Here is a 23,484-nt window from a genome sequence, read left to right as displayed (position 1 = left end):
AAATTGCATCTTAAAGTAACTGCAGCTTTTAGACACCGCTTCCGGCATAAGCCACCACTAACATCAGCATTCACGGTGCGGACCGGGAACTGGAGGCCGTCCTTAAGAAGGAAGCTCTGGGCGACAAACACAGAGGAGGAGAGCCAGAAGATCCCGCAGTCTGCACGAGGGTTTCCATTTCACCGCAGTGGGTAATCTGTTCCTGTAAGGAAGACGCGAGCAAAACGCGTAACTCACAGTTCTTACTTGGTGCATGGGCACAGTGTTAGAAGTAAACACGTCTCAACCTCTCGCACAGTCAAGGGGATAGCAACATGGTGCACGGATGACAAATTCGCTGAGGAAGCATTTGGAGTCTGACAGAACTTGAATAGGGTCTTACCATTGTCCATCTGTGAGACTTGGGGCAAGGGACCTCATCACTGTGGGTCTAACCAGCCTCCCTCATAAGATGGAGATCCTCCCCCACCCCACATTCTTGCGAGGACAGAATGACGAAATGCCCATGTCATCAGGTGTTGCCTGGAACTTCTCCAGTCGCCTCTGGATTGGAGCCAAGGCACCAACGCTGAAGACAAACAGGGACCTAAGGCTCCCACGTTCCCCAAGAGTAGCCGTTTCCGCCAGAACTTAAGAAAGGACTCGAGTCACTGCCATTGAGAAGCAAAGCAATGAAACAAATTTGAAAGGCAGTCTTTAGGGGCACCTGGGTGGCTCAGTTGGTTAAAACGACTGCCTTCAGCTCAGGTCATGATCCCAGGGTCCCGGGATCGAGCCCCGCATCGGGCTCCCTGCTTGGCGGGAAGCCTGCTTCTCTCTCTCCCACTCCCCCTGCTTGTGTTCCCTCTCTCACTGTCTCTCTCTCTGTCAAATAAATAAATGAAATCTTAAAAAAAAAAAAAAAGAAAAGAAAGAAAGGCAATCCTTAGAAGAGCAAGGAACTGGCCTAGGAAGATAGTGCAGTTATTATTCCTCCCCTCTCCTCCAAGAAAAAGAGAAAGGACAAGTTTTCTGCAGAAGCCCAGCTGGGGAAAGAGGGTGCACCCTGACTGAGATTGGGGGCTGGGTATCGCATCCCACCATGAACGCTTGCAGAGGTAGCCTAATTCCTGAGTGGAGGGAGAAGGTTCCAGAAAGAGTTACTAATGGGGAAAAGAAAGAGAAGCCAACGGAAGCAGCCTACCATACCTCCATTTGGCAAACAACAGGTGTTTCCCATGGGTGAGGGAGATACGAGGAAAGAGAGGGGTGCTTTCGTTGTCCCCGCTGACTACCTTCCCCATCTAGAGGCTGCCAGCAGGAGAGGGATCCCACCGGCCAGACTGTGGAGTACAGTCCTCAGGGCCAGGAGTAGGGCCATCTGATGCAGTCCAGGCAGTACATGGACCTGACTGACGGCATCACAGCCAAGAAAGGGCTGTCGGAAACATCAGTGAATTAAAAAGGGTTTCTGCCATTTTCCATTTCATTCCTGCCTGATACATCAGAAGAGAGAGGAACCCAGAAAGGGGCAGCCTGGCCCACAGCAGTGAGAAACCACAGGATACCCCCTCTACACTGCATTCCCAGTCCCTCAGGCTAAGGCCTGACACAGGCAGAGAGGGGTGTAAGGGTGAGATTGGATATGGGATTGAAGGTGTGAACTCAGCTGAAGTGGACTTCATACTCCCTGGAAATTCCCAGAAATCAGGGCAATCTTCCCGAGCTAGCATCGAAGGGGACCCATCCTCACATGTCTGAAATGACTGAAGAGAAAAAAAATAACACAGCCTCGTGTTTTCACATCTCGCCGAGAACGGACCCCAATAAACCAGGTTGGCAAAATGCTCAATACGGTTTTCAGAATGCAGGAATCACTCAATAAAAGGTGGAATGGGAAAGGCAGTCATTAAAAACAGACAAATACAGGGTTATTGTAAAATCAGGCTCCCTCATTTTAACTGGAATGACCACAAATTATTTTTTCTCATAGCCTCAATTTCCTTATCTGTAAAATGAGCTTTATACAATGATCTTATGAAACAGATGATCAGGATTACAGAAAAAATAAGATGTGAAGTGCCCAGTACATTGCCTCAAAAAGAGTGATCAATAATAGCTTTTACCTAACCTTGTTTTCATTCATTCAGATAGATATTCTCTGTAAATATATGAAGAAGAAGCTAGATCACTTTCTAGATAAAATACTGTAGAGCTACACAATCTGACCATGACCATAAAACAGCATTCGAGTTTGTTTCCAGAATAATCAGGGTTCACCCACTTCTCGTGTTCTCTGGAAATTATTGTAGCTTAATCCCTATTCAATTGTGCAAAGGAAAAAAGAACAGAAGGTTGGCTGTGTACAAAACAAACACGGGGCCCACAGTGATAATTGGAATAACAGAATTTAATTTTAGATGACTATAGGAAATGTTGTCCCAAACTAATAGGAGGTTGGCAGCAGGCCCACCTGTGATGAGCATAATGATGCTTATGCTTGAAAAAAAAAAAAAAAAAAAGGACAAAATGAGTGGCATGATTCTGAACACCTATTTCTTCATACTTCAGTTTTTAAAATATAAAATGATTGAACATTACATCCCAGGAAGCTGGATTATCATGTGTTTTCCAGTCATAGTTTTAAAGACATCTCTGCTTTGTCTGCACTGTCCTAATCCCAATCCATCCTCGGGAGCACCGGACGGGGAGGGAGTCTCGCGGTATAAACACGTGTGAGAGTGGCTGGTGAGGCATTCTAGACGCAGAAATGTAGATGAAGGAAAAAAAAAATCCAAACTGTGACAAGAAGCTGCAGCTAGAAGACGAACGGAGCATGTTTAGCTCCTGATGGTAAACAAAGGATTCCAAACTTCTACAGACTCAAGGACCACAGGGCAATAATGCAGAGGGAGGGCAAAGGGGAAGACAATCCAACAGTGAGGTACGGAGGAGTCAGAGACTAAGAGTGGCAATAATAATAATTCAGTGAACACATTGAGGACTTTTGTGTACTAATCACTGTAGTACTTTACATGATTCTGTGACCTGAGGTTATCATTATCATTCCATTTAACGTCAGCCCAACCAACCCTGCTATTACTACCATCTTAAAAATGAGAAAACGGAGGCTCGCGGAGGTTAGGGCAAGTGCCCTAAACCATTCAAAAGCAGAATCTGACTTTAAATCTAGTAAATCTGCCCTGTGGTAGGTCTACTCCCAAGGCACGTTTTCCCAGCCCTCGGCTGTAAACCACAGGACAAAGATGCACAGGGACACAGCATAATGGCAAAAATGACATCAGAGGAGAGAGTCCTCATAAACCAGACTTCCCTCAATCCCGGTGCCTTTGAATTCTGAAGGTGAACCCGGCCTGCCTCCCCCTTACCCCTCTTGTTTCCCACTGTTCTTTCCAAGCCACACTGTCCGGGAAGCGAGCCCATCCCCTAGAAGCCTGAGTTACAGAGACGTACACGAAGATGTACGCTCAGCGCCCCTTTACCTCACTTTACATCGAGGCAAGAAGACGATGCCACAGGACCAGGACGCTGTTTGGGTGAGTGCACTCATGCAGTTTACAGAAAAAAATAAATAAAATAAAAATATAAGAAACTTACCACGAAGTCAATCTGACACACAGCGGCAAAACATTAAGCATAAATGAGAAATTAAGCAAATCAGTAATATGTATGCTCTACAGGAAAGGCTCTTGGCATTAGAAATGTAATGGATCCTGGAGAGTATTTCGAGCCCTCCTTTTATACCCCCTTCCAAGAACAATCTACTCTTCTATCCACTGTACACATACCTCCATGTATTTACCTCCAGGGTGCATTTCTTTCATTTATTCACTCCCCCCTCGCCCCAAAAAACCATGTAAGTCCCTCCTATGAACCAAGCAATTACAAAGGCATAGGAACACAGAGTTAAATCATTTCGATAAGTCAACAAAACAAACTCTGATAAGCACTATGAAAAGTAATAGCAGAGAGGAATAGAACACAAAATGATCGGGGTTGGAGATGGAAGTAGGGGAAGGAGGGTTTCTCTAGATTGGGTGGCCAGAGTACATTTTTCTGAAGATAATGACATTTAAACAGAGACCTGAACGTATAAAAAAAGTAACCCATGCACACATGGGGATGGACCATTCCAGGAAAATGGAATGGTATATGCCAAGACCCTGAGGCTAAGCAGAAGTTGGGAAACCCACAGCTGCCTGGCCGGGCAGGCAGGGAGTGAAAGGGGAAGTGGAGGGGATAGCAGAGAGGTGAGTGAAGGCAGATCACAGGAACAGTTCAGATTTCGGTCTATCACAGTAAGTCATGACATGGTTGAAAGCAGGGATGTCACAGCGTAATACCTGGCCCCACAGCATCAGTCAGCAAGGTTATCTGGGAACCGGCTAGAAACGCCACTCTCTGCAAGCACGGGATATATGGGGTCAGAAGCCCTGGGGGTGGGGTCCAGCCATCTGGGTTGTAACAAACCTGCAGGTGGTTCTAATGCATGTTAACACCTGAGAACCGGCGGTCCGACTTGAGAAAGTGGCATGATCTAATCTGTTTAACCACTTTATGGTGGTGGACATGCCATGTTGAGGGACAGGGGTAGAAGCCACAACACTAGGTTGGGGTCTGGATCTAGAAGCCGCAGTGACAGTGCAAACAACTTGAATGATCTCTATGAGTAAATCCGTGAATGAGAGATTGGACAAGTTGAGGAACAGAACAAATGTTTAAAGACAAAATTCCCAGGGCACAGAAAGGCTGTCTCCCTCCCTGACAGAGGCTCCACGGGTTACTCCCTCCCAGTCCTTCATCTGCGTGATCCTTTGAACAGCTGCTCCCTGCATCCTAGTCTACATCGTGGAGACGAAAAAGCCTCAGAGAGTTTCTATGAACTACTGGTGTGAGAATGCATCGAGGAGCAGTAGACAATCCCGAGGCTCTGGTAAATAAAGCAGGTCCAAGGGCAATTTTAAAGGAGAGAAAAGGGAGGCTGGGAGGCCAGTAATTAGAGGCTGACTTAAGAAATTAAAAACAGGAGGGTTAGTGCCCTTCTAGACATGGATGGAGCTAGAGAATATCATGCTAAGGGACATAAGTCAGTCAAAGACAAATACCATATGATTTCACTCATATGTGGAATTTAAGACACAAAACAAGGGAGCTGAAAGGAAAGAGAAAGAGAGACAAACCAAGAAACAGACTCTTAACTACAGAGGAAACACTGATGGTGACCAGAGGGGAGGTGGGTGGGGGAAACAGGTGATGGGGATGAAGGAGGGCACCTGGGGTGATGAGCACTGGGTGATGTATGGGAGTGCTGAGTCACTGTATTGTACACCTGAAACTAATATTACACTGTGCTAACTGGAATTTAAAGTTTTTATTTAAAAAAAATAAAAAAATTTAAAATAAATGTTTTATAAGAAATAAATTTTTAAATAAAAAAATTTAAAAATTAAAAAAAAAAGAAGGGCTAGCTCATACTCCTTGTTATCCAACCTGATTCATCCTCACAACCTAAGGCACCCAAAAGCTGAATTACTTCAAGACAAACCTGAGGCAAAGCCCTGCTTTAGGGATTTGGAAAACCACCTCTGTCCCATCCTCACCCTGCCCCCCAGAACTATGTAAACTAATACTCAGCACTTCTTATCAATTGCCTGAAATCCCTTTAACTGGAAGGAACACATTCCTTTTCAGTTAGAGATAAAGAGCCTTACCTGTGTCTTCCCAAGAGGAACTGCACCCAGGTGTGGATACTTAATTCAAGTGCTCATCATAATAGATGCTCTCCTGTTTCAGTAATAAAGAGAAACAGCAGAGAGAGGGAGGTGGACAGGGATGCCAGGACAGGCGGAAAAGGGAAGACAAAGTCGCGAAAGGCAAACGTCACGATCCTGCGGCTAACCCGCTGGTTTTCTCTTCATGAGCATGCACATGACTAACGGCAGCGAGCAGCCCACACCCAGGTGAAAATGTGTTCACAGTTCTCTTTGGAACCGGCCGGACATCAAGACACCTCTTCATCATCCGAGTCACGTGCACCGTTTTCTTTACACTGTGTCGGCAAGCAGCAGAACTAGAAAAGACCATTTTGGGGTCACGAATCACCACAGGCTTGGTGTACACAGAGCAAACAGGAGAGTTGAGGCAGTAATTTAGATAGAAGAGAACTCCATCTTGATGTGGGAAACAGAGGCAGAAAAGAAATTACTGAATGTCCTTACTATCTACAGCCCATTGACAAGTCCAGAGTGACATTTCTCTAGGGACTCAGCGGCTTAGATGTCAATGCTTTGCTAAGGACAAAAGACAATCTTAGCCCAACCCCCAGGATCCTGGAAGTCTATCTTAACATAAAAATTCCTTTGGAAACTTCCTTTAACTCCACCCACCAAGCTACATGTTGGCAATCATCTCCCAAGCATGTGACCCACTGATAAACATCTGAAGGGTCTCATGACTCAGGTTTTATTAAACAGTAATAAACGCCCTTTTCCTAACAACAGCTAGCCCCCTCGAGGTCCTGGAAAGCTTGCTTCCAAAATTCCTTAGAGACTTACGCTCTCCCAAACCCCCTCCCAGCTTCAAAGTATATAATTAGCCCACTCCTCACGACCCCAGTGCAGCTCCTTCTGCCCACGGGTCCTGTCCCCGTACTTTAATAAAACCACCTTTTTGCACCAAAGACGTCTCAAGAATTCTTTCGGCTTCAAGCCCTAATGTCTTTTCCTATGTCACATGTTACTAATGGAAAAAATAATCTTCTGCTGATTATGATAATATAGTTTAGTTACCTCTTCTGATCATAGTTCTAAGACTCCCATTCCAATTTGCCGTGAAGACATAGCTTGGTTCGCAAATGAGACTTGGACCAGTTATGATTTCATTTCAAAACAGAGAGGGCATTCACTATTCCAGGAAATGCTTTGCATTTGATTACTGGTATTGTCTTAAAATATTAAAAATAATAATAATAAACATAAAAGCAAACAAATACATAGTGCTCACCACACACAGGAAACTGTTCTAAATATATTGACTAAAATTTAATCCGAATACCACACTGTGGAAGCAGCAGATCCAATGAGAGTGATTAAGTTTTATTTTAGAATATGTGGGGAGAGATTAATTTGACATCATTTACCTCCATTAGGAGAAACCATTTAAAATCACAAATGGCCTCAAATTAAGAGCCATCTCATGTGTTTAAATAATATGCTTTTCCTAGTACTGCACTTTTGAGAATTGATGTGACAACGTTTCAAAGCAATTCCCTTTGAAATGACAATTAACATAATCACCAAGTACTTAAGGTATACAGCATTGTACTAGGTACCGAGATTATTTTTCCACCATTTTCTTTTCTTCTGTTTTTGTTTAAAAAAAAATCACACTATATCCCAATAACCAAAAATGCATCCTTAATCCCCATGGCATTGACTATTAGCCCCAAATGTTAAATGATGCTCAACAGCACCTCAAGACGTATCAGGGTTTGAATCTTAACTCCTCAAAAGTTCTTACAACCTTACACAAATAAATAACGGTAGCGCATACAGAACATTAACGATGTGAATTTAAAATATGCACCACCTCTCCTGTCCATGAGTTTCATTCATTTATTTTAAGCTAGATTGCATCAGAAAGTGAATTTAGGCTTCTGTATTTCCAACTGCTTCCTCCCATAGCCAATCGAAAGTATACCTTACACTTATTTGGAGCTTTCTATGTACAGAATATGCTCATTGAAATGACCTCATTTAAGAGCTACCCTACAACCCAGCAACTGCACTACTGGGTATTTACCCCAAAGATACAAATGTAGGAATCTGAAGGGGCACGTGCACCCCAATGTTCATAGCAGCAATGTCCACAATAGCCAAACTATGGAAAGAGCCAAGATGTCCATCAACAGATGAATGGATAAAGATGTGGTATATATATACAATAGAATATTATGCAGTCATCGAAAAAATGAAATCTTTCCATTTGCGACAACGTGGATGGAACTAGAGGGTATTATGCTAAGGGAAATAAGTAAATCAGAGAAAGATAATTATCATATGATCTCACTGATATGTGGAATTTGAGAAACAAGGCAGAGGATCAAGGGGAAGGGAGGGAAAAATGAAACAAGATGAAACCAGAGAGGGAGACAAACCATAAGAGACTCTTAACCTCAAGAAACAAACTGAGGGTTGCTGGAGTGGAGGGGGGGAGGGATGGGGTGGCTGGGTGATGGACATTGGGGAGGGTATGTACTATGGTGAGCGCTGTGAATTGTGTAAGTCTGATGAATCACAGACCTGTACCCCTGAAACAAATAACATTGTATGTTAATTAAAAAAAAAAGAAATGACCTCATTTATCCATGGCATCTAATCCTCAATTAGTTGTTACCATCATCGTCATCCTTTGCAAAACAGGTGAAGTTACTTTAAAGTTCTACGTGCTGGTGAGGCCGTGAGCTCCTGTTTCTTCATCTTGTCTTCTTACTTTACCCCGTATCACAACGATGTCAAGAAATGCAAGATGAAAGAAAACTAGGTAGCGTGTGACTCTAACTAAACCAGTGCCTCTCGCTGAACCATTAGGCTTGTAATGACTTTGAGTAAAGTTTACTAAAGAATTCTAAAATTCCATTTAAAGCCTTTCAGTTGGTACCATTAAACCTTACCGTAATCCCAGGGCAAAATCATCAGATTCAATGGATGGGAGTAAAAGGGTAAGAACACAAGAAGGGAAAAAAAAAAAAAAAGGGAAAGGCCATACCAAAAGGGAATTTCACTGAAAAGGATTAAACACAAACAGGCCAAAGGAAATCACTATAGGGGTCCCGATGAGCCCCCAGCCCACCCTGGGAGCACAACCAGTGTGAAATAAGACCCACCTAGGTGGCAGAAAACCACACGCTCAACAGCTATGTTTGAGTAATTAATTTGCCCCAAATAATGACCAAAATCCATTTTACTTACCCAATAACTTGGTGCTCGTAATACTGCAGGGTCCTCTTGAGAGTCTGCTGTATCGTCTGAGGCTGGAGAATAATAATAATAATAAAATATATTATCAGCAGATCAGTGCCATTCCCATTCTGAGTATCAGAGGCAGCTATGTACCTTCTGATTGATCTCATACACGTTTTCGCTTTACAATATTAACCCATTACACATTTTGCCATGTATTTTCCCCATAGGAACTAATACGAGGCACTCAGCAATTACCCAGAATTTCTCGGTTTCAAGTATGATAGCATCTCCTGGCCATATTTTTTCCAATTCTCTCATACCGGGTCTTAGGTTCAATAAAACATCCACTGCCTGCCGACAATAAACCAAGGCCTTGGGGGCAACGGAGGGGAGGTGTACTGAAGGAAACGTGGGCCGTGCCCAGGTCAAACCTGACTTCTTCAAGGACCCAAGAGATTCCAAGCAAGGGTTCCAAAGCCTCGTGGAGGGGCCACAAGTGCTCTGGGCAAGAAACGGGGTCTGTGGCAAATATCTAAGTCATTCCTGACCGAACAGTAGAATTCTCTCTTCTCCATAACAGTTAAAGATAGCCTTTCTTAATTCCAGATCAAGACATTTTTCTTAGACTTACTTAGGCAACAGAGCCTGAGCTTGGAGTTTCTGACCCAGGGAGCCGTGAAGATCCCAGAACAAAGATTTAATTAAGAAATCGTGGTAAGGACTTAATTTTCAGTGGCAAGAGTGTGAATTTTTTAAATATAAAAATGCAGAGTCAATCAGGCAGAGCATAATCTATCACAGGCTTATCAAAAGATTGATTCATTTTAGCCATGGATGAATTTTAGGGGAATTTAAGGACTCTGACACTCTGTTCTCGAGATGTGAGGCCGCAGTTGGCAATCTCGTGGGCTGTCACTGATTAACCACACGAACCTGGATGAGGTCTAGAAAGGTCACTGTCTTAAAACAGACAATTTAAAAAAGACTGCAGAGGTTGTCGTCCAGGTTCCCTTGAATGCCTTCCCTATTCACCTCTCTATGAAAACATCCAGGACAGAGTTAGCAACCTCCCTACCCAATACTCTTCCAAGTTTCGGCCTCCATCTTGGCAAGAAAGGGTTATTCTAAAGCCAGGGGAAAGTGAACTTCGATTAAATCAAGGGCATCCACTGAAATCTATTCTACGCTACCCTTTCACTGAGCAGAGCTAAGGCTTCCCTTTAGCCAAACCAAATCAGAAATTAATTTTAGGAGGAATCAGCCTCCCAATGTTCAAGGAAATAGGTACCGGGCGAATGCTTTCAACAGCTGTTTTTCATTTATATCACGTTAAAAAGATGAACAGGAGGCTTCAGACTGGTACAGATGTCTCTGCTCTTCGGGATGGAATGAAAGCAAAGTAAATAGAATGTACCTAAGGAAAAAAAATCATGTCTGAACCGAGAACTAATGGAGCTGCTGAGAAATCGAAGGAGGACGAAGCGGACACAGCAAGCCTAGTGCACAGGAAAAGCGTGCTTTCACAAAACTGGACGCGAGGCCAACCCAAACCAAGTCGTTATCAGGCACTAGCTCAGTACCCCTGGGATAGGGGCCTCTTGCGCTGCCTTGGCAGTTGGTGAGCTAAGATAACTTTCTCTTTGGCAACATGCCCTAAAAGCAGTGAATATGCACAGAGGGATTATCCTTCCAATAACCTCTGGTCACAAAACATGGAACAGAAAGCAGGACCTCAAGTGCACAGGGCCAGTAAAGACCAGAATGACCTCATTTGTACATAAGGACATTTTTTTTCCTGCACCAGGAATTTCCCAGTCATTAAAAAGCACATGATTGTAAAAGGAGTGGAGCCTTTTAAAGAGCTGACTTTTTTTCTTTTGTGAAGCAATTACTTTTCTTCCCCAGCAGGAGTTAAATTTATAGTTTCCAAATACATTAAAAAGAAAACATTCTCTGGGCATATCCAACAAAGCTTCAACTTGGGAAAGCATTTACATACTTCCTATGGCTTGCCGAAGCCAATGGGCACGTTCTGAGGGTCTAAACCAGGAGCCTGGAAGCTGAGTGCAGAGTGTCTCCTCCTCCTCAGCAAGGCACGCTGACTTCCACACACACCTGACTCCCCAGAACATCTTATCACCGTGGATTCAGTGAATTCTCTCCAGAGTTTCCCTGACAGCTCAACTAATGGCTCTTATCAGTGAGAGACATCTTCATGAAATCTCAGTGTCTCTCTGACCTGAATAAAATAGCATGAAGCGAAGACCCACATGGGGGCCAAAGCCTTCCACAGGGGTGACTCCTTCCTGGAGAGTCGTAGGGTACATTTCTTAGTGTTCACATACACCAGTGATGCAAGTCAGTGTATTAGTGGGAAAAACGGGGACTTTGAAGATATGCCGACCTTCTCTTCTTTAAGAATGCAACTCCACACCTGTCCCCTACTCAACAGGTCCTCAGGCCAAGATCCCATTCCTCTTACCTGTATCTGTCCCTTCTTTGAAGAGGGAGTTTAGAAACACGATTTTAGAAAAGAAGATTTAATACCAAAGTGAGTTCAAAATCCAGCTCTGTGACTCACTAGCTAGATGACCTTGCGTAGTTTACTTAAGCTCTCGAGATCAATTCCTTATGTAGACATTATTTTCCATGGAAATTAATTCAAATAAAGCAAAGTCTCTGGTGCACAGTAGATACATAATAAATGATAGTTATGACTATGCTCAGCTGAAAAACATGGCTCCTACCCTCAAGAGTCTTGTAATCTAGTGGAGGAGCACAAGTTAGACTGTCCACCCCCCAAGTGTAATGTTTCAAGATTCTTATCACCTAAAAAAATCAATAAAGCTACCATTACCACTACCCGTAAGGGAGTGCCAATTTCAGTAGACAGAAGAAACAATTTAAAAAATGGCAGCAGAAAGTATAAATATTTCCAATGAAAACTTCAGATCAGTCCAGAGATGGTGATAAAAGCAGAATTTTGAAAATGAAGATTGAGGACAGACCGAGAAAGCAGGCTTACAAGTGGGCAGGACACCAAGGCACCACAGCTGAGATCAGGACCCCAAGCATTAAGCGTTAAAAGAAGTAAGAAACAAGCCATGAACCACCTTCCTAAGACACAAAGAATGTGCAACAGAAGAACCAGGTGGCCTTATAATTTCATAGCCAGATGCTGGAGGATCTGAGAGACAAGGATGGGGAAAAAGACAAAAATCCACTCTTCCTTTCACAAAAAGACAATCAAAGAGATCTGCGATTGTTCTCTGCTCACCCCAAACTAAGAGAGAGAGAGAGAGTGGTCTCCTATTGTCCCTGCTCAACACCAAGAAGCACCGGACAGGAAGACCGCTGGACAGACGAGGCAGCGGTCTGGGTCCTGCACAAGAATAGTCTGGGGTTAAACAGAAGGTACTCAGAAGCTGCCATCACGTAGCCACCAGGAGCCACCTTCATCTCTAGTCTCAGGAACAGCTTCGCTCTGCTTGGCCAGCAGTGCTGACCCCGCAGACTAAATGTGATGCTCACAGAAGGTCATGGGATCCAAACAGCCAGGCCTGAAACGGTCCCCGCAGAGCCAGACAAGTGGTCCCTGAGGAGTGGGAGGAAGCCGTTCCCAGCAGCTGGCCCTGCAGGCTCAGCAGCCCCCGGAGCCTCCGGCACAGTCCCTGCTCTGGAGATCCGCACCAGATGGACTGGGGATCAGGCAGGAGGCAGGGAATCAAGACGCGTGCGTGCACAGGAAACACACACTTGTCACCAGATAGAGCAGACGCTCACCTCCATTTTAGAGATCAAGAAGTTGTGGCTCAGACCGGTTAAGTGAACATCCCGTGATCACAAAGCTAGTAAGTGAATAAACCACTGCAGGCCAGGACTGGCTTTAAAGTGTGCCCTGCTTCTACTAGATGCCTTGAGGGTCCCTCTTACCTTGAACATTCTGGGATTCTATATTGTTTAATATTGGCAGCACTTCATCATGCCAAAAACAGACACAACTTCACACAATTTAAAAACAAACTTCTCCTAGTTCTGCTTTACGGCACAGATCCATCTGCTATAGAATTGATGGAAACCATACATCCATCCTCCTTTAAAGAAATACCTGTAAATAGCCATGTCATTTTATTTACTTAAACATGAGAAAATTAAATATGAATGTCAGAAACTAAATGATAGGGATATACATTTAATTACTGATGACTAAGCCAGTGGTTTTCTATTCTATCTGCACATTAAAATCATCTTGGGGAGCTTTTAAAAAATACCAGTGCCTGAGCTCCACCTCCAAATTTTCCAGTTCAACTGGTCTGCTTCTAACGTGCGGTCAGGGTTTAAAACCTTTCGTTTAAGGTATAAACATGATGATCAAGACCAGTAATCCTGTAGAAACCTTACTTGAACTGAATAAGTCAGTGTTCATGAGAACAGTTTCTTTATTCAAATATCAAGAGAAGTAAGCTTCTGAGAGCTGTACATACATAACCACCAAATTCAACACAGTTCGTTCATTAACTGTCACTAACGGCTAATAATCAAATATGAGTTTCTTTTTTTTTTTTTTAAAGATTTTATTTATTTATTTGACAGAGAGAGAGACAGCGAGAGCAGGAACACAAGCAGGGGGAGTGGGAGAGGGAGAAGCAGGCTTCCTGCAGAGCAGGGAGCCCAATGCGGGGCTCGATCCCAGGACCCTGGGATCATGACCTGAGCCGAAGGCAGACGCTTAACGACTGAGCCACCCAGGCGCCCAATATGAATTTCTTAGATAAACAAAGAGCTATACTGCTTGAGGCATACATACAGGATTTTTTAAATTTCCACGTAATTCACTCCCATGCACTTACGTCAGCATTAGGTTTTGTGCGGACACATACATACAACATCACGGCTAGTGGGACAATTACTCACATCATGAGACGGGGGTTATTATTTTACAGCTAAGAAAACCAAGACACACAAAGTTTAAGTTGCCCTATGCTCACGCAAAAAGAGACAAAACCAGGGTTGAGTCCCAGGTAATCTGCTCCAGAATCCAAGCACATAATCTCCGACCTACACTGCACATAACATTTAAAACTGTATTTGGTTGAGCGCTTTACAGTTCACAGTTTCTAATGCATGGTATCCCAACTGACCCTTGCACCAGTCCAGTTGAATAGTCCGGCTGGTGCCATGATCACCATCTGACTGAAAAAGAACCAAAGTTAGAGACGTTACGAGTCTTCTTTTGCAAGGACAGCAACTCTTCCCTTCGGAAATTGTCTTCAATAAGATAGCATTTTTTTAATGTCAACATACAATTAAAGAATCACATGGATCCAAATTAGTTGTCTGCTTCTTGAGAACACACGGAACATTCTTTCCATCGAAACTGCATACACAAAGAACGCCATGGGCAAACTCGCCGAGTCATCTAAGACTCACTTCCACTTCTCCTCCCTTAGCTTCTCCCCCTCCTCTGGCTCACCCCTTCCCTACCAGCTGGACATCTAATACATTCAGGCTGCATTCTGATGGGCCAAATCCCTACCCCCATCACCTAAACTCCCAAAACAGGTCTCCAGAAATCACCATTGCATATTCTCCTTCCTTTTCTCAGCAAAATTGTCAATCCCTTTAGTACCCTGATCTCCGATGGTTCTCAGAAGGAGTCACACCTCCATTTCCTCAAAAATGTGATCCCCGGTCCTAATGTAGATGATGGTAAAAAATGAGCTTCCCTACAGGATAAAACATGGTCTGAACCACTAACAGCGGGACTGTGGTAAATAGGCTTCTCAGTGAGAGTTAAACCGGGGGCCAGGAGCACTTCTCTTCCTCGACATCACACTATGGGGACCGCCACATTCTCCAGGACCTAAGAGCATTTCGTGTATTAGGACATGATATGCCAAATTCCGTCATTGAACGTGACCAAAATTGTAGCTACCCGGTCTTTATGGCTAAGCCTGTAGACACCAATGGATCAAATGATATGGTTGGTATTACTAATAAAATTAGTCCAACAACAATAGGTCACTTCCGACAAGCTGCTCAAATACTTTGGAAAGAGATGTAATTGCAGTAATCATCAATCTTGCTAAATATGCAGACAAAATATTCACTTTCCCAGCCTCTGACTAAACTTACTACATATAACCCCCCCCCCCAAAAAAATAGACGGCAAATTAAATATAGAACTTTGAGTCAGGACCTCTGTATTTCAAGCCCAGCTGTGCTACTGACCTTTTTATAAAATTAGCCAACATCTCTTCACCTGGGAGTAGGAAACCTTGGGAAAAAAAAAAAAAAGCCTCTATTTTCCCATCTGAAAAAGCTAGTAAGAAGTTCGTAGTTCTCAGGGTCATTTTGAGGAAAAGCATTGCAAAGTTAAGCACTTGAAAACAGAGGGTCAGATCCACCATCTCTCAGGAAGCTGGGCAGTACCATTTCAAGTGAATGATACCAATAATTTGCTAAACAAAACTGGTAGTCCAGATAATTAATCACAAAAAGCAAAAGTGGTAAGTGTGCTAAAAGAAAAAAAAAAAAAAATGAAAGCTAGAAATGCCCTCTAAGGTAGAGTTCTTCCTACCCACACTGGTGGAAAATCTGCATGATTTCCTTCGATCTCAGTTTCATTCTCCTTGTGAACACAAGTATACATCTGAGTGGCCCCACGAGAGCTTAGGGTGAAGGCTGACATTATGCTGATTGACCCATACAAGGCTTCAAACTGATGACCTTGGCCTTATTAGAAGTATGTTCTAATTAGCAAAGCACAGTGGTTATAATCATTGTAATTACTGATTGTAACTGAATATACCTACCACATAATCGACAGTATAATTAAGTCTTCCTATACAAAGTATGTTTGCTTTCCAAACATTTCCCCCTTTGTTATTTTAACCCCTTTCCAAAAATAGCCACTGAATTTCAATTTGATATAAGACCTAATACCAAAAACACCCATTTAAGCTGAAAACACACATTGCTTAAACTGAAAGAGCTCCAAAGGGTGATTTATTCAGTCCTTCCCCTACCTTCAGGCAAGAGCACATTTAAGTTATCCAAGAATTTTGGATGTTTTCAACGAATAACACCACCACCTTCAGTTTGTAGAACACTTCACAGTTTACCAATCACTTTCTTTTCTTTCATCTCATTTGATATTCACAACAACCTCCTGAGTCTCAGATATAATTATCCACACTCTACAGATGAAAAAAATGGAGATCCAGAGAGGTCAAGGTGTTTTGCCTCAGCTACAAGGCTGGAAAGAGCCACCAACAAGACAAAAAGTTAGGTCTCCTGTGATTTTTCTCCACATCTTCCCCCATTAGTAACTTACTTGGCTCTGCTAACTATTAAAATAGCCTTCCATGTATCTATCCCTTGTTTCTTTTTATTTGTTTTTAATGGATATGAAAACAATGTTGTCATAGTGTTTTCCCAAATTCACAAATGTTGTTACTGTTATTTAAATAGTTCTGGTAAGATGGTTAACTTCTTTATCCAGTAACTTTGGAAGAAACATGCTTTACTGGTCACATCTTGGTCACTTGGCCTTCTGAATAAAAATCATGACCGAATAAAAATACTGAAACAAGATGGTACTGTTTCTAGATACCTTCTCGGGGCAGCGGATCATGCTATCCTACAAACCTGTGGAGAACATGGCTCTAGTCCTAAACGCTCACACCACAAAGAATCTCACAGAGCGCCCAGGGTTGTCAGTCCACAAAGTGAAATAATGCTGGGCTTTCTGGATTAAACACGCTGTTGACTGCTAAGGGTCGAACACTAAGCCCAGCATGTTACACGCAACACCTCATTGAGTCCTCACAAAAATCCTGTAAGAGAGGAAGAAGTATTACCCCAATGTTATAAATGTGGAGGAAACTCATCCCAGACAAGTTAAAAAACATGCCCAAAGTCACGTAGGTAGCGTCTAAGTCTACTTACGTGTCTCATCTCTGTCCGCCTGCCTCCAAAGAGCCAAGCTTTTAATCTGCTTTTCTAAACTGAAATACCTTCTTCTGTCTTCAAGGCAGAAAAGGTTACAGTTGAAAGGAATTAACTCTTGGCTAGATAGTGTGATTTTGGAAACAGCATTTTATTTTTCTAAACCTCAGTTTCCTTTTTTATAAAATAGAGAAATTCCTAGCATAACTATTGCTCAGGGTTGTTATAAGGTCAAAATGAGATAAAAGTACAAAGTATGATACATATGTGTGTTATATGATGATTCTATGAAAAAAAAAATCTCTTGATGAGCAAGTAGTCAAAAAATTGTTAAATTGAACTAAACTGCCCATGTCTAACATCTAGGATGGTTGCCAGACATGCCTCACAGCCCAAAGATGCCAATTAGATGCCGCAAAGCTAATTAGTGCCATTTCGACTCCTGAATACCCTACCGGACAGCAATGGTCCTCATGTCAGGAAATAATTTCTAGCTCTTTACAACCTCTTTGCAGCCTCCGCTTGAGCATTTCCAAAGAATTCCCTATTGTTTCCAGGGCTGGGGAGCCACAGGGTGGGTGTTTTCCCAACAAGAGCTTGGAAATAAGGGAAGTCATATTTCCTGCCTGACAGTTAAATTACAAAATTAACACAGAAAGTGGGGAAATGTTTTGCCAACCTTAAATGAACCAGCTTAAACAATAATTTGTAAAGGGGTAACAGAGAATTCTCTCCAATCATCCAGCCCAAGGTGCAGCTCCAGGCAAAGTGGGCCACCGAGCCACAGAAACATTTGTAAAGGGGATGCAGGAAAAGAAGGCCAAGTTAGAGAGGGCAGCCCAAAGGAAAGAGAAGGGAGGGGAATAGTTTATGAAACATTATATCCAACACTGTACAGGGGTATACTGGCCCTCTGTCACATTGAGAAAGATTATTTCTAAACTAAGGAAATTCTCCAACCACCTTAACTAAAAGGGACTCTTATGAACGGCCCTGGAGTATCAGGTCTCTTTAGCAAGGCTGAACCCTACAACCGGAGAGCTAGCTCCTTAAACCCGCTTGAAGAATTTGGCATAAAACTCATTTTGCTTTGACTCCAAGTGGATTAAAGCAAATTTTTAATGAGGACTTGGTTCCTCGTGTAAGAGATGTACTGATCATACAGACTTTGAGTAACAAGCCTCATTTCCCAGTCATTTCTCACTGTAAATAAGTAAATTGTCATGCAAATGCCAACCAAAGTGACAAGGGCCATTTTGTTTACCCAGTTAGAGGCTGCGAGTCTGGTGATTTCAGAACACTGACAAGAACAGGTCCTTGGAGTTTAAAAATCTCAGATACTGAACCATGCAGAACCATCCAAATACTACCCCGGGTGGGTCCTGTCCAGCTCAGCTGCTTCAACCTCCCTGGGAAGATAAAACCCAACAAGGGACTAAATTATCATCAAATCTAGTGTTAACTACAGTCTGATGATCCAAACGGATATGAAACGTGCTTACTTGGCAGATAATGAGGGTGACGTCATCAGTGTTTATGAGGCACTGCATTCCTGAGCAGAGGTACAAAATCATCACACGTCACCCTGGAAAAAACATGCAGGCAGGAGAACGCTAATACTGCATGATGTGAAAAGCCTTACTTTTTTTCACTGAACACTACGTGAGCTCTTTTTTCTAATCTAGGGATCACTCCATCATATAGTAACTATTACACTGCTTCCCCATTCCTTCGAGCCAAGTACTTAATTACACCAAGATATGTGTATGGGTGGGTTATGCACAATTCTATGCAATCTGTGAAGAGAATATATATACCTTCACTTATGTAACGATTTCTAGGATACTCTGGCTTCCTTCATATTCAGAAATCAAACTAACGCCATTGATCTTTGCAGACCCTGCAGTGTAAGCTAAGCAGTTGGCGGTCATGATGGTTTTTGTCACTCCGTTCATAGCTGCCTTACCCATGGGAGCCTGGAGCGCACAAACATGAGATGGACGGGAGAACTAGGTCAGCCTGGAAGCAGAGCCCTGAGGAAGAAAGAGCCCTTGTGGTTTCTAACACAGGTCTATGGGGGACTCAAAGCCCGCTCAGGAACTCAGCAACTGGCAAGAGGAGATTAGGTTCAGGAAAACCAACAGGAAATTGCTACCAGCCGTCCCTTAGCAAGTCTTACACGCAGGAAGCATACGAGGGGCGACATAGGGAGTCTCTGCTGTACAATGTGTACGTTGTACGTTGAGGTTGGAACAATTCGTGGGCACGTGGACAGACACATCATGGTGGAAAGAGCTAGACACAAGAGAAGTGGACACTAAAATGCACATGGTTTCTGGCTCCTTCACTTTAGGCAAGTCACTGCTCCTCTCTGAACTTCGGTTTCCTTATCCTTAAATTGGAGTTAATAATAATCCTTGCGCTGCCTATCTCATTCATTTCCTGCATGAATCCGGGGGGGATAATGTGTGTTAAAAACATGCCTTGTAAACTCTAAACAGATGTCACTCATTGCTAGTGGCTTTTCGGTATGGAAAGTGTAGGTCAGCACATCATTCCCTCACAGTCCTGAAGTGGGGACAATTAAGAAGGAAAAAAAATGTCACTAGTGCTTTGCGTTCTTGGGTGTTGAAAAAAAATTACAGTTGGTGAAAGCCCCTGATTTTTCAAAATTCTCTTCAAATCGGCTTACCCTAAAAACTAATAAAATAAGCCATTTATCACAAAAATGGCCATCATAATAAGAACTGATGTGGTCATTTTAGAAGAACTCCAACAAAAGACATCAAAACTTGCTCATATGAGAACCAAACTTTCAGCTATGTAGTAATTCTTAGCCATTTGTTTGTCTCATTACCGAACGGAAAATTAGTAAGTGGGAAAAGAAGTGGGGGGGTAGAAGGATGTGAGTAAGAAAAGGATATTGGGAACAGCTGCCTACAGAAGAGAAATGTTTCTGGCACAGTATTATTTTTTCCAAATTCTTTCTAGAATACTACACGAGTTTTAAATGTCTTACTCTGCCATTCAGCTTTACAAATACCATGTTGACCCACACAAGTCATGTCTACACATTCACACCAAACAACAGAATTGTAATGATATGATGCTTCGGAGCAAGGTACTGATGGGACAGCTTTCAGTACTTCCCAGCTCCAAAAACACTTTAATTTCCTGATGTGTACCAGGGCTCTTCACTGGAGTCTCCAAGGCAAACCCACTGCAGGGGCGTCCGTAATTGGCACAACACATATCAGTCCATAATTTACTCATTTAAGGAGCAAAATCTCCAGAATCTCTAAGCATTATAAAACATAAGGACACCATCTGCCTCATTTGGCCCTATGAGCTTTATTTCAAATAAACCCTGAAATAGCAGTAATAGCTCTTTAAAATAACACACAATAGTTTATGATACCAAATTAATAAATATACCACATAACCAAAAATTATATATATGTGTGTGTGTATATCTCCCAATATATCTACTTGATTTCTACAGACCAAGAACATTTGATAATTTACTGTAGCTATAGGAACCCTCCAGATGGCTGCCTGAGAAGCAGCCAGATATCACTTCTATACTCATCAGTATATGTTGGAGCTTTGTGAGACCAGACAACCAGGTTTGATTTGAGGATTTGGGGGGCACCAAGAGCATTATCTCCAATCCATCCATTCCCAGTCCTCTCCGCCCCAAACTTAGTTTCCACTCCTTTAAGGTGCTTAAAATCAAGGGAGGTATTTTTCAACTAATAATTTAATATAAGATATTTAAAATATACACAGTCTAATTTGTCTGGTGGGAGAGACTTATGGGAGATTTTTGTGGCATGAGATTTTGATAAGAGAGAGAGAGGGGTTGAGAATAGGGACAACCAGAAATAAATGTCCTTACTTCACAATTCTTCTCAACCTTAACTCCTAACATATCAGGGTTTAAACTACTACAAAACACCAAGGCAGAAACTTTGATATGCTTTACTTTGATATGCCCTCCACTTCATTTCTGTTAGTTACTCTGGAAGAACAAAACAATAAACTTTGTTATCTTAGGTTTTTAAGATGTTTCCAGGCAGGCATATCTTGATTTGATTAATAAATCACATAAAGTAGCTGAATACCTTATTTAATGGCCAAGAATTGTCAGTCTGATCTTATTTTTAGATTCACACTTTTAGCCTCATATTTTATAGTTTTACCATAAAAATGGTAATGTTTTTATTGACCTGCATTTGAAAGTGACTTAGTAATATGTATTCTTTGAAAAATTACTCTGTCTCCTGGGGTAACTTGTAGTAAAATGCTTTTTCCAATTACATATCCAATGGAATTGGTCATTTCTTTCATTACTGTCATCGTTAATGCCATTGATTAAGATGATATATCCCACTGCTATAATCAGAATAATTGGATATCTGTGTTAACTAGATATTTGAGACCTCAATTTTTCTCAACAGTCAAGAATGCAAGGCTAATGGTGGAAAATTACACTTACAACTTAACTTAGTATTTGAATTCCTCCATCTTCTCCTGACTCCCATCCCTAGAACGCAGCTGAATAAGGAGAGAAGTGCCCAAGTGCTTAAAATACCAGCAGGCAGCAGCCTCATACCTGACTTTGCACAGTTGGCTCCTTGCAAGCTGTGGATAAATGCCATCCATTCTCCTTCAGCACCAAAGTTAGGTTCGTACTTTGCAAGCACACTTTTGGATAATTTATTTCAGAACAAAAGGAAAGACTGGCTTTCTTTGAAATGTGTTTAGAATGGCAGTAAGTTTACACAAGGGGGGGGGGGAAGGAGATTTCATAGCTTGCAAACACTGTCAGGTCCACAAAGTGTTTATTGATCTTTACATCAGGAGGAAACAATAAACCTCTCTTCTCCAGCATCCATGCTAGAAACTCCCTCATATGTGTCTGAAGCTTCAGATGGAATTACAATAGTCAGTCGCTAAAATTTACTCTTTCCCTCAGTCTGGGTTCCATTACAACACAATTATCTCATCATTACCACTCCTTACAATAAATGCCTTTATAGGCAGATTCTTTTGTTAAGGAGGTAAGAGACAATTTCACTACTTGTCGCAAATTTTTAAAAGACACAACGATAGTAATTACAGCTACTCCGGATTTCTACTGAATGGCATTTTTAAATTCAGAATCCAATGACAGAGCCATTTCCCCTCTGCCCTACATAATCAATAGTAGATAGATACACAGATCCATACATGCACACACACACACACACACACACACATTTGTTACACAGATACGTAGAGATAAATAGGTAAATATCAAAAATGTTCTTCAGGGGCGCCTGGGTGGCTCAGTTGGTTAAGCGACTGCCTTCGGCTCAGGTCATGATCCTGGAGTCCCGGGATCGAGTCCCGCATTGGGCTCCCTGCTCAGTGGGGAGTCTGCTTCTCCCTCTGATTCTCCCCCTCTCATGCTCTCTCTCTATCTCATTCTCTCTCTCAAATAAATAAATAAAAATCTTTAAAAAAAAAAAAAAATGTTCTTCAAATAAATTCATGTCTCTATCTGTAAACACCATAATGAAAACAAAATTTGAAACAATCCCTGCATCCTTTCCTTCGTGAAAAGCAAATAAATAAATTCCTTAAACTAAAAATCAAATAGTTCATAAGACAACGTTCAAAAATCAAGACATCCTTCATACACAAATTTATCCAATCACACAAGGAAAACGTGAAGTTGGAAGACAGAGTAACCCTGTCATGGGAGAATTCGGTTTTATTTAAACAAAATATTTTTTTCTTTTGTTGAGGTCTCCAGAAACGTACTGAATTAGGATGACAGGCTTTTTGCACAGCAGCAGGTTCTCCTTAAATTTGCTGTTGGGGTAATGTGAATTTTTTTTCCAAAAGTTCTTGCTTTCCCTTGGGAAGACTTTACTCAAGAAATTGGTTGGAAGAAAGATAAAATCTTTTTGAAGATTCAATCCTGAAATGTTTGCAACAGAATCACAAGAAAAAGTGGGGCAAGGGAGGTTATAAGTGTTCTTCCCATGTAAATAAGACATCGCCGATTTCTGGCACAGAAAAAGCCAACAACAAATATCTATTTAATGAAGTAGTGTTCAACTCTTTTTTTAAAAAAAAATATAGTTTGATCAAGTAGAAAAAAACTTATTCCTTCCTCCCAGCACATCATGTAAGCGGACTTGGTACAGCAGATTATAAGAGTACTTACGGAAAACCCAACACTATTTAGTTTTCAACTCTGCAGATTACTAGCACCATTTTCTCCTCCACAGATCTTGTGTTTTGGCTCATGACACAATAAAGTCAAGCATGTACAGTGCACATATAGTAAATACACAATGAAGGAATAAAAATAAGAGGACATAATAATTACTTACATCTGTATAATCTTATTTTTTGTTACTGCTATTGATTTTAATCCTAAAGTGCATTATTTATCAACTCACTTATTTCTCACAACATTTGTACAGTACGGTTGGAATAAATATTCTTACATTCACTCTAAATGTATTCATTTAACAAATATTTATTGACCAGCTACTATGTGCCAGGCACTAGAAAA

General features: G+C 41.9%; 1 protein-coding gene across 3 annotated transcripts in view; it reads right to left on the bottom strand.

Annotated features, from left to right (window-relative positions):
• Positions 1–23,484, bottom strand: part of GUCY1A2 (guanylate cyclase 1 soluble subunit alpha 2) — a 386,320-nt gene that overhangs the window by 347,163 nt on the left and 15,673 nt on the right. For 2 of the 3 annotated variants that reach the window (XM_064577515.1, XM_045895137.3), the window contains exon 2: positions 8,970–9,031. In XM_064577515.1, the coding sequence (XP_064433585.1) occupies positions 8,970–9,031 (62 nt within the window). Of the gene's footprint in view, positions 1–62; positions 807–8,969; positions 9,032–23,484 lie in introns of those variants that run through there. The other variant, XM_045895138.3, reaches the window with a different exon arrangement.

The sequence above is a fragment of the Mirounga angustirostris genome, unplaced genomic scaffold (genome assembly GCF_029215605.1).
Source record: "Mirounga angustirostris isolate CCGP_5_RB_7025 unplaced genomic scaffold, mMirAng1.0.hap1 SCAF_13, whole genome shotgun sequence".
Lineage (NCBI taxonomy): Eukaryota > Metazoa > Chordata > Mammalia > Carnivora > Phocidae > Mirounga > Mirounga angustirostris.
This window is presented reverse-complemented; position numbering and strand designations above follow the sequence as displayed.